This window comes from Salmo salar, chromosome 13, assembly GCF_965601325.2.
Source record: "Salmo salar chromosome 13, fSalSal1, whole genome shotgun sequence".
NCBI lineage: Eukaryota > Metazoa > Chordata > Actinopteri > Salmoniformes > Salmonidae > Salmo > Salmo salar.
The window spans coordinates 66,203,304-66,220,093 of record NC_138303.1 but is presented as its reverse complement, the minus strand read 5'-3'; the positions used below and the strand labels follow the sequence as shown (position 1 = coordinate 66,220,093).

The 16,790-nt window shown below is 41.9% G+C and overlaps 1 protein-coding gene across 3 annotated transcripts in view; it reads right to left on the bottom strand.

Moving 5' to 3' along the window:
• The window catches only part of LOC106567559 (double C2-like domain-containing protein beta), a 367,378-nt gene that overhangs the window by 264,286 nt on the left and 86,302 nt on the right, over positions 1-16,790 (bottom strand). For all 3 annotated transcript variants that reach the window (XM_045693460.2, XM_045693462.2, XM_082960276.1), the window contains 2 exons: positions 12,743-12,841; positions 12,302-12,469 (listed from right to left, as the gene is read on the bottom strand). In XM_045693460.2, the coding sequence (XP_045549416.1) occupies positions 12,302-12,469; positions 12,743-12,841 (267 nt within the window). The remainder of the gene's footprint in view (positions 1-12,301; positions 12,470-12,742; positions 12,842-16,790) is intronic.

Sequence of the window (16,790 nt, the reverse complement as noted above, 5' to 3'; positions counted from 1 at the left end):
TGCCTCTCCAAATACTTTCCAATCAATTAAATTTACCACAGGTGGACTCCAATGAAGTTGTAGACACATCAAGGATGATCAATGGAAACAGGATGCACCTGGTTTCAATTTTGAGTCTCATAGCAAAGGGGCTGAATACTTATGTAAATAAGGTTTTTCCAGTTTTACATTTTTTATACATTTGCAAAAAAAAATAAAACCTGTTTTCACTTTGTCATTACGGGGTATTGTCTGTAGATTGCTGAGGAAAAACATGTATTTAATCAATTTTAGAATGAGGCTGTAAAGTAACATGTAGAACAAATGCAGAACAAATGTAGAAAAGTCAAGCAGTCTGAATACTTCCCGAAGGCACTGTATTTGGAGACATCCATAACAATGAGCTAATGATGCTGGATTTCACCTGGCATAGAAAATGTGCTCTCTCGTCAGGACACTGTTGTTCAGAGGATATAGCCAACGACACAGCTAACACAATCACGTCAAACTGAAGCTGGAAAGACCTCAAACTAGCTACATTTAGTTTCGTTTAACCTGTTTTCCATTGACATTTCTTTGTATATATCCATAAAAATTATGCCGATTCATGATTCTGACTGGCAGAGAAAAGCTGCCTGCCTGACGGTCTCGTCCCGACTCCTACACGTTCATTACTATGGGACAGCTGGAGATCAAATGTAAATGTTCCAATGTCAGAAAGGCAGACAGCAAGGTTTATACAAATCTCCACTATTGAAAACCAATTGCTTTTTTAGATGCTTTTTACAATGGAGTACAAGTTTATCAATTGTCTGGCTGGGCTGATGAGACAGTGGATTGTGCAGTGAGATTGAACAGAGTAAATAGGCATTTCAACATCATAGCTTTAGCCGGTGGTAACTTGTGGAATAGACACGGTCTGGAATGCCGTTTTAACCAGTCAGCGTCCAGGATTAATACCACCTTTTGTATGCAAGTAGTTAGGCTTTCATAAGATATTATGAGCAAATGGTCATCTATTAGGCATGTATTCAGTCATTTTTATTCTTTATCTGATAAATGTATTTATTAATTCACAACTAGGATGTTGCTGGGCCCAGCACAGGCAGTGTAGTCCCCTGGTCTTCTGCTACCAGTGCTATGGGAAAGGATGCTAGGCTTAGCAGAGACAGCTCAGAGGTGAGTGCAGGGGAGCGAGGAAGAAAACAGAGACACACAGATTTACTGCGAGTTCCTTATATATGTTGGCTCTATATGTAATAGCAATTAACACTTGGGAGAGGCAGACAGTGACAGCAGAGAAGATGCAGAGACAGACTGCACAACAGGGAGGCAACAGAGGCAACATTAAAGTGGTGAGTTGTATCTCCAGTGGTGTGTTTACATGTTGTATTTGTCTTAAACTGCTAAAAAAGGAGGACTATGCTTCACCCGTCACTGGCACAGTAAAAGTTGAGAAACGCTGTACTATAGCTGCCTATATAATGTGTCAGTAGCATTACTGCCTGGGTGTGTAAGTAGGTGAGCGCGCAGTGATGTGGTCTGGTGTGGCTGAAATGCCAGGGCTACATTTTTGTCCCAATCTGGTGTGTGGCAAAACGTGTTTTGTCATTATTTTCTACTAAATGGCGGAGTACTGTTGTCCAGGTGTTGAGGAAGTATGAGCAGTGAGAAGAAAAACAAAAAGCATGTTCTCTTTCGGCGAACGGCTCTGCATCACGGCCAGTAACTTGATTGTGTGTTTAAGTCAGTGATTTCCTGAGTGGCTGTTGTGTAATTAATGATAAGGACTGAGTCAAATGAACTTGTGTACGAGACGCTCCAGTTCATTTGGCCGTACAAAAACACTGAAACTGATAGAGACATAGTTTCTTAAGCAGCGCCCTGGTACATACTGCACTGAGCACTGTGAATGCTACCGATTGCCACTTCATCAAGCCTGTGTATGGCATCGTCTAATTGAATATGCGCATGCGGGGAAGAAGTGGTCACGATTCCGCATGTGTTTCTTCCGGTGCTCATTAAGAAATGCAATGCCCATTACTGAAGCCCAAACTAAAGATGTCTTTGGTGAATGGTTTCATACATGTGTTTCGTGGGTTGTCTTTGCCATTCAATCACAACAAACAAAAAAAGGGCAGTAGTAAGTAACTTAGCGTCAGCAAGGTAAACTAAGTTCGCTTTGCTATGGCAAGAAGTCTTGACTGACTTGCCATCTCAAGATGACCTGCTAATTCAGTTCTATGTGTAGGCTAAAGCCTGACCTTGTGTTCAGCCAACCTGACATCAGCTAGCTAGCATAGCTTGGGGATAGCTACAGCTGGCTAGCCAATATCGCTAGCTGATATTTCTCTGTAAATTCACAGTTATGCCAAGATAGCAAGAAGTACCAGTATCTGGAATGTGTTTCATGAGACACTTGATCTACAACACCTTGCTACGAACGTAGCTTGCAACTTGAAGTTTTATCACGTCATGTACATGTTTCCATGGAAATTATATCAACAACTGCAAGTTGAATGCCTCGTCTTCAGTCAGCTCAGCTGTCAACACAATATTCTGTAACCAGATAGTTTTGTCTCGTATCGTCTCGTATCGTATCTCCTTATGTCCGCTGTTAGATCTTTAATTGGGGGGAAAATCCTAGAACTAATATCCCTACAGGTGTAGGCTACATGTGGACATTACCCAAACATGGCCAGCTTGAGTGTAGATAGAGTACCAGTCAAAAGTTTGGACACACCTACTCATTCTAGGGTTTTCCTTTATTTTTACTATTTTCTACATTGTAGAATAATAGTGAAGACATCAAAACTATGAAATAACACATATGGAATCATGTAGTTAGCAAAAAAGTGTTAAAATAAATCAAAATATAATTTATATTTGAGATTCTTCAAAGTAGCCACCCTTCACCTTGATGACAGCATCGCACACTCTGGCATTCCCTCAACCAGCTTCACCTGGAATGCTTTTCCAACAGTCTTGAAGGAGTTCCCACATATACTGAGCACTTGTTGGCTGCTTTGCCTTTACTCTGCAGTCCAATATTCCAAACCATCTCAATTGGGTTGAGGTCAGGTGATTGTGGAGGCAGGTCATCTGATGCAGCACTCCATCACTCTCCTTCTTGGTCAAATAGCCCTTACACAGCCTGGAGGTTTGTTGGGTCATTGTCCTGTTGAAAAACAAGTAATAGCACAAACCAGATGGAATGGCATATCGCTGCAGAATGCTGTGGTAGCCATGCTGGTTAAATGTGCTTTGAATTCTAAATAAATCCCAGATGGTGTCACCAGCAAAGCACCCCCACATCATTACACCTCCTCCTCCATGCTTCACAGTGGGAACCACACATGTGGAGATCATCCGTTCACCTACTCTGCGTCTCACAAAGACACGGCGGTTGGAACCAAAAATCAAAAATTTGAACTCATCAGACCTTATTATTGGTGTCCTTTACTAGTGGATTCTTTGCAGCAATTCGACCATGAAGGTCTGATTCACGCAGTCTCCTTTTAACAGTTGATGTTGAGATGTGTCTGTTACTCTGTGAAGCATTTATTTGGGCTGCAATTTCTGAGGCTGTTAACTCTAATGAACTTATCCTCTCCAGCAGAGGTAGCTCTGGGTCTTCCTGTCCTGTGGCGGTCCTCATGGGAGCACTTGAAGAAACTTTCAAAGTTCTTGAAATTTTCCGTATTGACTGACCTTCATGTCTTACAGTAATGATGGACTGTCATTTCTCTTTGCTTATTTGAGCGGTTCTTGCCATAATATGGACTTGGTCTTTTACAAAATAGGGCTAACGTCTGTATACCACCCCTAACTTGTCACAACACAACTGATTGACTCAAACGCATTAAGAAGGAAATAAATTCCACAAATGAACAAGGCACACCTATTAATTGAAATGCATTCCAGGTGACTACCTCATGAAGCTGGTTGAGAAAATATCAAGAGTGTGCAAAGCTGTCATCAAGGCAAATGGTGGCTACTTTCAAGAATCTCAAATATAAAATATATTTGGATTTGTTTAACACTTTTTTTGGTTACTACATGATTCCATATGTGGTATTTCATAGTTTTGATGTCTCTACAATTATTCTACAATAAAGAAAAACCCTGGAATGAGTAGGTGTGTCCAAACTTTTAACTGGTACTGTACATGTATCAACTAAAAATCGATGGGGGTGTTTTTGTTACAAAGACGAAAAATGTTCTGCTGTAAATAGGCTATCATGTTGATTTGCTTATAAAGGCAGTATGCATACACTTTACCTAGCAAATGAAAATAAGTTGTGTGTAGAGTACAACCACAGATAGAACAAGAAGCATAACAATCTTCAGCTGTAACAGAACTAGTATGGCATTCTATTATATTTCTATGGTCTATTCTAATTAGACGGTGAATTAAATAATATATAATCACTCAATAAACATATAGCGAGAAAAAATATATTTTCTCTTGTTTGGAAGTAATTATATTAATAGAGTAACTAAGTACAAAATAGATTCAGGCCAGTGATGCTGACGCCGTTGCCATTGCCGCGTTCAAAACAACTTGGAACTAAGTAATCTCAGACTTCCGACTTCAGTGCGTTCAAGACATCTTGGAACTCTTGGGAAAAAACGAGCTCCAACTGAAAAAAATCGTTCTGAATGGTCACCCAACTCGGAATTACAAGTCAGAAACTCTGGCATCTTTCTTGAGCTCCGACTTTATGACCTGAAGATCACTGACGTCATGATTGACCTTGTTTTTTCCCCCAGAGTTCCCAGTTGTCTTACAAGCACCATATGCAATCAGCTGTGTAATGTTATGTTGCTGAATGCTTGCTGACACGTATTCCTCGACAAACTGCTCAATGTTGTTGAATGCATTTGAAGTTTGTGCAAACTTTATGGAAGCCCATTTTCACTTTTATGTTGAGCAAGTCTGTGTGCGTTGCAGATGCAACATGTCCAAAACACATGGCAGCTGGGGGCGGACCACACCTTGTCTCTGGGCAATTAGACATCATTGGCAAAGTGGGCATGTAAGTAATCCATACCCAACCCATCGTGACGCACTCACTTCCAGATATAATTTTGGACAAAACTAACTTTATGACCAAAATTATCCTATTTACACTTTGTAGTCAATGTTGATACTATAATTAATGTTCCTGACTCATATCGATGCCACATAAGCAGTTTATAACCAGAGAAGTTGGTTCTATGAGGCAGTTCCCATTTATTAAGACTCAGTAAACCATTACGGAGTGGCACATGGAATATGTGACCCGATTCAGGAAACTAGGTCGCAAGTCACGACTTCGCAGGAGAGCCATTTGAAAGTAAAAAATATTTTTTTTATCAAAATGTGTTTTTTGGCAGAAATGCCTTCTCGAACATGTGAACTTTCATTTGCCTTAATAACAAACGTTTATGCCATCTGTAAATATGAATAAAGTTGTTAAATTACGAGCCTAGTTGGTTCAGCAAAAGAAAAAGTCAGGAACCTTCCAGCTAGCCATGATTGGCTGAGATAATGAGTGGGCTGGACATGCCAAGAGATGGTTTCAGATTGGTCTGCGGTGTAGCATCTTGTGTCTATAAAAGGAGATACTCGTTATGCATAGATAATCCTTTCTACTGCAGTTTTTTCCAAAGATATAAAGTTAGCCATGGAGAACTGCAAATATGCTGATACTGCTTTCAATAACATTGCTGCCCTGAATTTATCAGGCGCTATCAACAAAGGTCAGTGGGAAAAAGTTGTGATGGACTACTTTCTGGAGGGTGATCGTGCCATGCTAACTCTCTCTGATTCTAAAATGAATCAGACGATGAGGAAATGCCTGATTTAGGTTAAAAAAAAAATAATTGAAGAAGACATTGTAGTCTTCTGATGACTGTGATGGGGAAGAAACGGCGATCAACAGTGTTGTAGTCAAGGAAGAAGTTGACCGAGTTTTGAAATCAGTGGAACACAATGGGCCAAACAAGCTGTACAAACTAAACGGAAACGACACAGGACGTCTTATTTAATAAAAGGGGTTGCAGTCTGCAGCAGCGCAGTCATCAACTACATGCACCATTTCTCCACCAACGACCGAGTTAGGGAAACAGGTGTGTACCTGAATTGTGATAACTGCAGTGGCCAAAACAAGAACAGGTTTGTGCTCTGGTAGTGTGCTTGGCGGACCATGCACAAGCTCCACCACAGTCTGGACCTTCACTTCCTGATCACAGGCCACACCAAGTTTGCCCCTGACTGGTGCTTCAGCCTCATCAAGCAGCGCTTCAGAAAGACCAGAGTGACACTTTGTCTAAGATTGCTGGTGTTGTGAAGGACAGCACTGTGACTGGGGTGAACATCCCACAGTTGGTTAGACTGGAGGATGGTACGGTGCTGGTGGAAAGCTATGGCTGGCAACAACACCTGACTCCGTACTTCAGGCCGCAGCCACAGATCAAGCAGTACCAGCACTTCAGGTGAAAATAATTTTCATTACATTGTATGAGGTTATTCTTCTTATCTAAACTTGGGAGGTGAATTAATGTTGTGCAGGGTAGTAATGTCTTTTGATTTGTTGCTGTTATTTCCTGTTTTACAGCTTCAATGCTCCGGAGCCTGGTGTTGTCACCAAGGAGCGTTCGGACTCAGTCGGGACCAGGTTTCAGCTGCTGCGCAACGCTGACATCCTTCCTCCCATAGATGGTCTGCCTGTACAAGCACCACCTGGACTGGACACAGCTAGAAAAACATATTTTTGAGAAGATCAGTTTTGCGACGAAAAGGCTATGGACATCACATGGCCTGCACTAAAGTCAAGGGCAGGACAGAAACAGGCTGTCTCCTAACAACAAATCGTTGTTGCTACAATTTTTTTTTATCCTGCTGCTCAGCCACTTTACTCCTGATTGTATGCATATAACTACCTCGTCTATCACTGATATCGTTATTGATATTGTTCTTGTACATACTGTAAATTATTTTATTTATATTGACACTATCTATTTCTGATATTGCTACTATGCAAGTAACCATTTGGTTGTACATTTTACACCTTCTGTAGAGACCCATCCAGTTAGCAAGACTTAGCAAAATATTGATATATAAAATGAATATTGATATGTGTGGTCGTAACATGATATTGTGACATACCACAACAATATCATGTGACCGTATCAAGTGTCCACCACATAAATATATGGCGCATGCATCTGTTTATGTACTGTACATGTGCACCTCACTCAGGTTTTAACTCAGGTTGCATTGCCTTAACTTATGTATGGAAAACTATGTGATAAGTGCATGTCTAACACTATATAAAGTATGCTAATGTACTGGTCAGTGGTTTAAAGTACTTTAGTAAAAATACTACTTAAGTCTTTTTTGGGGGTATCTGTACATTACTTTGCTATTTATATTTTTGGCAACTTTTACTTTCATTTCACTACATTCCAAAAGAAAATAATGTACTTTTTACTCCATACATTTTCCCTGACACCCAAAAGTACCCGTTACATTTTGACAGGAAAATTGTCCAATTCACACACCTATCAAGAGAACATACCTGGTCATCCCTGCTGCATCTGATCTGGCAGACTCACTAAACACAAACGCTTCGTTTGTAAATGATGTCTGAGTGTTGGAGTGTGCCCATGGCTATCCGTCAATAAAAATAAAAATGTTTTAATTATGCCTTCTGGTTTAATAAGGAATTTTAAATGATTTATACTTTTACTCAAGTACGACAATTGAGTACTTTTTCCGCCACTGGATGTGGCTGGGGGTTATAGCATTTCTTTCACATGACCCATCAATTTAGACAAGTGTGTCTGGGTAAGCGTCATCTAATATTTATAAAATATTTTTATTTGGACACTTTGTTTACTTGGAATTGTTCCTTATTGTAGGCTACTACTTTAGTGTTAATCTTTACTACACTACTCACTGTTTAACACATGGCCTCAAATGTGAATCCTTAAAGAGATGGGTGGGGCTGGCTTAAGAGGGTGTGAACAATGCTGAATGGGCGTAGACAAAGGAGAGCATTCGAAAAAGTGAGTTTACAAGTTTATCAACTTTCAAAGCAGAATTACTTTCCCATTGTTCCTCAAATGCAGTGTATGATATACCAGTCTCTACTTTAATCCAATGTAAAAAAAACAATTTCAAATTTTGCTACATAAGACCGATTTTGAGCCGGTCAGTCACATATGCACATTTCCTTTTCTAATCAGGTTAACTGAAGGTAATGTTAGTGTAACTCTTAAGGAAAACATCTAGGTGCAACTGTCAACACGACTGTCAACATATGTTGTGTTAGAACGGCGAGCGTACATAGGAAAAGCTGAAACTGCTGCAACTGGCAGCGGTGTTTAAGCGTTTCCTCTTCAGTGCCGACTCCCTCCGGTCATTTTTCATTTAGAGAACCTTCGATGAAACATCGTGGCAGGTGTTCTGCATCAGAGAGTGAAGGGTTACTCCCGAACGAGTGCACAATGATGAAGTGCGATTATACGACCTCAGTGTAAAGAAGAAAAAAAGAAAAAAGTATAGCAGAAAACTTCTGAAAATGTCAAGGTGGATTAGATAAATGAAGTGAGGGAGAGAGGAAGAGAGAGGAGGAGTGAAGAATGGTTGGAAGCGTAAGACTGGGGCATGCGGGGGTGCGGAAGGGTTATTCACAGAGACCGACAAACAATTTTCCCTCCCATCAGGCAAATCAATCGAAGACCTACAGCGACTACTGTGAAAGCCTTATGGGTTCTTTTCAATTTCCACTCGAGCTGGCACACAGCTGCACACTGTTACCTTTGTAATGACACACAGAGAAAGATGCTTTAAAGACTACATCAAAACAAAGCAACATGAACATAAAGATACAGGGTTGTGCGTGGGCTCAATGCTTCATTGAAGGATCGCACAACAAAGCCAACCAATGTGATTTTGTATCGTGTAGAGTGAAAAAATTGATTGAGTTAAGAAATGTTGATTGGGGTGATATTAGGTTGACATTCGTCCCTTTTTAGTTTGTGTCTTATAATGTCAATCATTAATTCAAGGGAGAACAGTAGTCTGTCCTTGGTTGCATTATCTCCAATGCTTGGAGGTACAAATAAAGTGGTAAAAAAAATCAAGAAATGCCATTTAGGAAAAAAGTGACCATATAGCTCCTTTTGCACCTTCAGTGCCTTGGATTCAAGTAAATATAACTAGTAAACAATACAATGTCTGCTAAATGTCATTAAAAACTACTCAGGTCTAGACAATGCAGGTTGTGTCTGAAAAGGAGTCAAATTAAAATTGACTACATTGAAAGTGTGCTACCATTCAATGCTGTTCATTGACTATAGCTCAGCATTCATCACCATAGTACCCTCCAAGCGCATCATTAAGCTCGAGGCCCTGGGTTCTGAAGCCCACCCTGTGCAATTGGGTCCTGGACTTCCTGACTCGAAGCCCCCAGGTGGTGAAGTTAGGAAACAACACCTACACTTCGCTGATCCTCAACACTGGGGCCCCACAAGGGTGCGTACTCAGTCCCCTCCAGTACTCTGTTCACCAATGTCTGCGTGGCCTAGCACGCCTCCAACTCAATCACCAAGTTTGCAGACGACACAACAGTAGTAGGCTTGATTATCAACAACGACGAGACAGCCTACAGGGAGGAATTGAGGGCTCTGGGAGTGTGGCGCCAGGAAAATAACCTCTCATTCAACGTCAACAAAACAAAGGAGGTGATCGTGGACTTCAGGAAACAGCAGAGGGAGCACCCCTCTATCCACATCGATGGGACAGCAGTGGAGAAGGTGGAAAGTTAAGTTCCTTGGCGTACACATCACTGACAAACTGAAATGGTCCACCCACACAGAAAGTGTGGTGAAAAAGGCGCAACAGCGCCTCTTCAACCTCAGGAAGCTGAAGAAATTTGTCTTGTCACCTAAAACCCTCACAAACTTTTACAGATGCACAATTGAGAGCATCCTGTCAGGCTGTAACACCCCACGCATCACCGGGGGCAAACAATCTGTCCTCCAGGACACCTACATCATCCGATGTCACAGGAAGGCCAAAAAGATCATCAAGGACAACAACCACCCGAGCCACTGCCTGTTCATCCAGAAGGCGAGGTCAGTACAGGTGCATCAAAGCTGGGACCGAGAAACTGAAAAAACTGATTTTCTCAAGGCCATCAGACTGTTAAATAGCCATCACTAGCACAGAGAGGTGGCTGCCTACCTACAGACTTGATATCATTGGCCACTTTAATAAATGGAACACTAGTCACTTTAATAATGTCACTTAAATAATGTTTACATATCTTGCATTACTCATCTCATATGTATATACTGTATTCTATACTATTCTACTGTATTCTAGTCTATGCCACTCTGACATTGCTCGTCCATATATTCTAAATTCCATTCCTTACTTAGATTTGTGTGTATTGGGTATATGTTGTGACATTGTTAGATATTGCTGCACTGTCAGAACTAGAAGCACAAGCATTTCGCTACACCCGCAATAACATCTGCTAAACACGTGTAATTGACCAATAAAATCTGATTTGATTTGACCATCTGAAATAGAAAAAAAATCACAAATCAATCCTAAAACCAAGATCTAAAGGGAAATCTGAATTAAAAAACTCCAATATAACAACACACAAAAGACGGGTGTTATTTAAGCTTGGTTGAACACGCACACACATTAAATGGCGCTGCTGCGTTATAAACAGGCACATAAGAGTCAAATGAAGAAATTGTGGGAATGAGTAATTGCTCTGACTAATCCATAAGTGGCTTGAAGCAGGACGATGTTGAGTGAAAACAAAATCAGTGACTGTGGGAGACCCGGCGTCTTGCATAGGGATAAACCCCATTATGTTCTGATTGACTGCTCACCGCTTGCAGGCGACAAAAATCAATACCCGACAAATAGAAATCCGTTCTCCAGCTTCCCTGGAGGACATCCATGCAGTGGCGCATTCAACACAGCCCAGGCTATTCTTGACATCCACATTGTAATAAATAAAATCTGTATTGTTAATGAATTACAGCGGCAGGGTATTAGGGGGAGAAGTAGATAAGAAAGTGAGAGAATCTGTGGACCATTATCCATGCAGTCTATCCCCAACTATTTGGCAGAGATGTATTTTCGTGTCCTTTTAAATTTGGTGGGAAAGGAAAGGGGGATAGTGGTGCAGAGGCAATCGTTTCGCTAGTTGGCTAACGGCTTCTGTAGTAAATGCAAATTAAGTCATTATCCTGCAAAGTCAGCCGACACATTTATGGCATCGGACAGTGGTAGCTGGCGTTGGTGATGCAGTATGTCCTATGTTTAATGATGTAAAAGTATACAGGAAAAGGGCAGATTAAAGAGGAGTGTATGAAATGTGACAAATTGTTTTCTTTGTAGGAATGCATAAAGGCCCAAAAATGTCGGGAAGGGTGTTTATTTTCAAGTGTTTCAAGTGAGCACTTGAAAAATAGTTGTTATCTTTAAAAACCGCTGGCACTGGGCTGTACAAATTGGCGATACAGGCAACCTGCCACCTGACACATTCGCTGTACAAATGAGGCCTAATTGGGCTCGAGTTGTGCCAGCGAGCGTTCTGCCTCTGGAGGGCAGGGGTAGCAGTTGGGGCACAAAGGAAACATGGGCACCCCATAGTGGCACTACACCGCACCCACTGGCAGAAACAGAAACAGGTAGGGGGGTCTTGTTGGCGCAAGAACACCTGAGAACTGGGTTTCCTTCCTGGGGTAGAAAACAGGGGCTTTACTCAGTTTGCCAGTGGGCTAAGGGGGTCCAGTTCAGTAAACACTCGTGTTCAGGTTTCTTCTAGTCTGATGTATGCCCACTTGGCCTGGGAAGCTGCTCAGTACCGTCAGCATCTAAGATGTTCATGAGCTCAGCGTCTTAGAAGGTGTGCAGATATTTCTTCTGCATTTTGAAATATTATTGTTGGGAACGCAACACGGGAAGGAGAGAGAAAACAGGTGTCCCTCTTGGCATCTGTCCCAAATTGCTCAAATCTATCCAGTACTGCCAGGTGCACTGAAAGGAGTCAACGAGAACAGAGGGGAAGGACGTGGTTTGACGGATTAGAACCCACCCCGGGTATGGATAGATGTAGTAATATAATATGGCCATTTGACAGAGACTTTTATCCAAGGCGACATTGACAGTCACACATATTTGGCTAATGCAGGATGTAAATCCCCAACCCTGATGTTGCCAGCATCATGCTCTGTCTAACACACTGAGCCACTGGAGCCACAGACAATGTCGAGTTCTAGATGTGCATATGGGTGTACTCACTAGGGGAGGGCCGGCTGTGGTCTGTGTCATAGTCCTCAGGGGGGGCTGCTAGGGGGGCGGTGCTGTGGGGAGGCTCGCTGGCTAGGCTGGAGCGGCTCTCTGACAGCAGGCTGCCATGTGGGCACCAGCCCAGTCCTGTGGGGGTCCTGATCGGCGCCCCATTGAACCCTGTGGACAAACACACAGGGTCAAGGGGTCAAAGGCAGTCTCGAAGATGTCCTGTTACGCAATAGTTTTGCTGTTCATTTTGATTCCTATACCCATTGATTCTTCAAGAACATAGCTGATAAAAGGCTTATACGCTTAGCACTGTCTTACCTCCCATATTATCTCAAAATCAAAGGTTGTATTACTCCATTGTGTATATTTGTGTTGTCATATGCATGGCAGGGTCAGGCTGTTGAAATTACAGAGAGAAGGTATACTTCCAGAGGGATGTACCTGAGTCGGTGCGCTGCTTGCCCTCATAGAGACCGTGGTTGGACACCTTGCTCTCCTCGCTGCCCTCACTGTGGTCCGACTCGCTGCCACTAGACACCACTGCAGACAGACAGACGGACAAGACAAGACAAGACAAGAGGGAAACCTCAATAGGGGATTATAGCAGTAGGGCTGTGGCGGTCACAACATTTTGTCAGCTGGTGATTGTCAAGCAAATAACTGCTGGTCTCACGGTAATTGACCGTTAATTAACAAACACATTTAGCATCTGCTGGCTTAAAAGTTTCATAAATCCATGTAATATAGCCTACACCTTCACAATAAATCCATTATAAATCCAGCCACCCTAGTCATATACTGTTCTCTCTGCTACCGCACGGCAAGCGGTACCGGAGCGCCAAGTCTAGGTCCAAAAGGCTTAACAGCTTCTACCCCCAAGCCATAAGACTCCTGGACAGCTAATCAAAGGGCTACCCAGACCCCTCTTTTACGCTGCTGCTACTCTCTGTTTATTAAAAAAAATAAAAATGTATGTATGGTCACTTTAACTCTACCTACATGTACATATTAACTCAAGTACCTCGACTAACCGGTGCCCCCGCACATTGACTCTGTACCGGTACACCCTGTATATAGCCTCGCTATTGTTATTTTACTGCTGCTGTTTAAATATTTGTTACTCCTATTTTCAATTTATTTTAATTTTTTTACTTATCATGTTTTTCTTAACTTCTTAAAGCATTGTTGGTTAAGGGCTTGTAAGTAAGCATTTCACTGTAAGGTCTACATTATTTATTTTAGACAGGTCTAAACAAACATGATATGAAGAAAATGTAGCCTATTTTAGAAGAACAGAATAGCATATTCTGAGTCGTCCTTATGTTAGGCCCCGATCTGGCTATGCAATATGGCTGTGGGCTACACTAGATCATTTAAGCAGACAAGATTTACTTATAATTCCTGTGGCATTACTTTATATTGTTTAATACTAAGAATAATACAATTGAATATACGAAGAATCGGCACCTCCTGGAGTATTCCATAAGAGAATAGTTTATAGAAAACTGACGGGATCCTCCTCTTTTAAATAGAGGCCATAAAAAATAAGCAATTGCATAGCTTATTGAAATGTTATGCAACATGGGCTTATAGGAACACTTATTTCATTCCATGCATCAACCAGCTATCACTGCGCAACAGGTGATCCTATTCTGCTCAAACTCTGAATGCCAGGGCTCTCATGAAGTGTTTTCCATTGCATTTGCATTGACGTCAGAGGGATTAGAGGGAAATTAGAACGCTGATACCAGGCCATTAGCAAGTTTGGTACGCGTAGTTAGCGTGACTCAACGGTCACGTGGAATTTGACTGCGGTCATGACTAGTGACTGCTGGTGTGGCAGTAATACGGTCACTGTAACAGCCCTAGACTGGGAGACCGGCGCTGAAGGCTGGCAATGCAGGGACTGAGTGTGTGCTATACGCCATCCTTTCCCTCTTCCTCTCTCCACATACACACACGCAGTCTAATTCACTTATACACACACACGCTTTCTTATTGACTCGCATATACACAGATGCGCGCACACACACACACACACACACACACACACACGCTGTCATACGTGTCTGTAATAGGGATACACACACCCCCTCTCTCTCACTCCTTTCTCATGGGCCCTGTGAAATACCACCCAGCTCTTCAATCTGGCCTGATGAATATGGCCAAGGGAGCAGACTTCTGTCTCATTGTCCCTCCTGCACCAGACCAAACTCTGTCAGCCCCACAGGCAGATTAATTTACAGTTTTTATATATTCTTAGGGATTGAAAGTATTGTTAGGTTTAAGCTCTTTGTGTATGAGAAGTGTAATTATCTAGTGGACGGCAGTAGACTGTAGGAATGTGTACTCCACATAACTCAAGGCCTCTCCTGATAAGAAGATCTGTGAAAGGTACGGAGGAGTACAAAGGTTCTGGACTCAAGCTGGGACACAATACCACCAACATGAGGAACCGACTCAGTTCCTTCATCCTAGACATGGAAGGGGGCATGATCGGAAAGGGGCGGGGGGGGGGGGGGGGGTCTAGTCGGAAGTTATAAATATATGTGCTTGTGATCTGTATGGGGCTTTTGCAGCTGCAACACCTAGTGTGGTGAATACATTTAGTCTGAGCATTTCTCTGAGTCCGTCTGGATTACTGTACCAGAAATTAGAACTTAACACAGTACATCTTGCTGCTCGACAGGAATTCTCTGAGGATACCATATGTACAATTTCCTTCCGTTGTGCCCTGTGAACAAGGAACGTAACCCCAAAACTATGTCCAGGGGAGCTGCACATTCACCCAAAAAACACAGAGCTCCACAGCAAAAGGCTGAAAGGAAAAAAGAAGTGCCTCTGGCTGGTAAAGTGGGTAACACTGCAGCACATATTGAGTACAGGTTAGCGTGCCCACTGCTCTATTCCCACTGCTCTAACCTGTATGTCTCATTCAACACTAAATCTCTCCTCCCATTAACAATTGTCTATCTATAACAATAACATCTGAAAATACAACTGGGATTCCACTCTCCTTTAAAAAGGAAAAGGAAAAAAGGGAAACCAGTGGTATTTTGCGATCTCGCTACATGTTGATTTTGGCATTATGTTCCTCCCATCTCATTAAACAACCAATCGACAGGGGCGGCAAACAAACTAAATGAAGAGTAATGGCTTCCAGAGAGAGATCTCTCATTTCAATTGATCTTGTTCATTTCAAATATAATTCATGCCTCTGAACAACTCTTTTGAAGCACAACTCATGGGCAAGGAAAATCCATCTGCATTTTTCAATATTTATCATCATCTTCAAAGTGTGATGTTAAAATGGGTTTCGGTGTAAGAAAGCACACAGTGTGAATTTATGCAGTATTTATCCTGAATAACAGATTGTATGCCTCCCTTTTTAGTTGCCAAATGGTGTACTTAGTATCCAGGCGCACCACTTAGTGACAGAGCTTCATCCTGTTAGTGGGAAATGAGTAGATTGTCACCCAAGTCAATGAAAGCACGTTTCATTGATGGTAATGATGTGGCAGGGTTATAGAATAATTCTGAGAAATGGTATGCAACGCCATTGACCTAAAACATTTGTTACTGTTAAAGACAAAGGCAAGGAGATTGGACAGTTTTGCGATTCAAATCAAATATATTGTCACGTACACAATTTACGTAGGCATAAAAGGTACAGCAAAATGCATGTGTGCTAGCTCCCTCCACATTGCAGTACAATAATCAATATGTGTGTGTGTGTGTGCTTGTGTTCTAAGGGTTGGAGAGTCAGTGCTAATAGATCAGCAATCAGATAAAAGGAGAATGGATGTGGGACAGGTTCACTTGACCTGATTAAAAGATAGTACAATACACTTTTTTGAAAACAGCACAGCACAGTACAATACTGTTCAAAATACACATTTAATGGGATCCCCCTTGACAGAAAACAGAGGGAATTTCCCATAAAAATTCTTGACTGAAATGAGTTCCAAAGGTATTGTCCAGAGACAGAGCAATCCTCTCTCTCCCTCCATGTCAACACCGAACCCACTCATCCTAAAATAACCACCCATTGCCTTCTATGAACCCATCAATTGCGGGGCATTATCACCATTACTCGGTAAGAACTGCCAAATACATAATTTTAGGCACACTAATGAAACCCATTTTGGGATTTACATAAATTATCTCTGATTAACCCGTGAGCATTAATTCAAATTAGCTCAGGGCACGTCACTGTGGAGGCCAAAGAGCTGATAGATGGTCGGAGCCAACAGAAAAATTACACCCCATTTCCTATGAAGTGCACTACATAGGGAATAGGGCGCTATTTGGGATGCACCCAGAGGGACCCCCTTCATCTAGATGGGTAGGGCGAGGTCAATAAAAAATCTTTTTTTCGATGCCCGATTCTAAACAACACAGGTCAATGTTGTTATGAATAATTAGTGAGATGCTATTTTGGACATGGTTGTTGTTTGGTTAGTAAAAGGACTAGTTTTGTGCCTCGAAC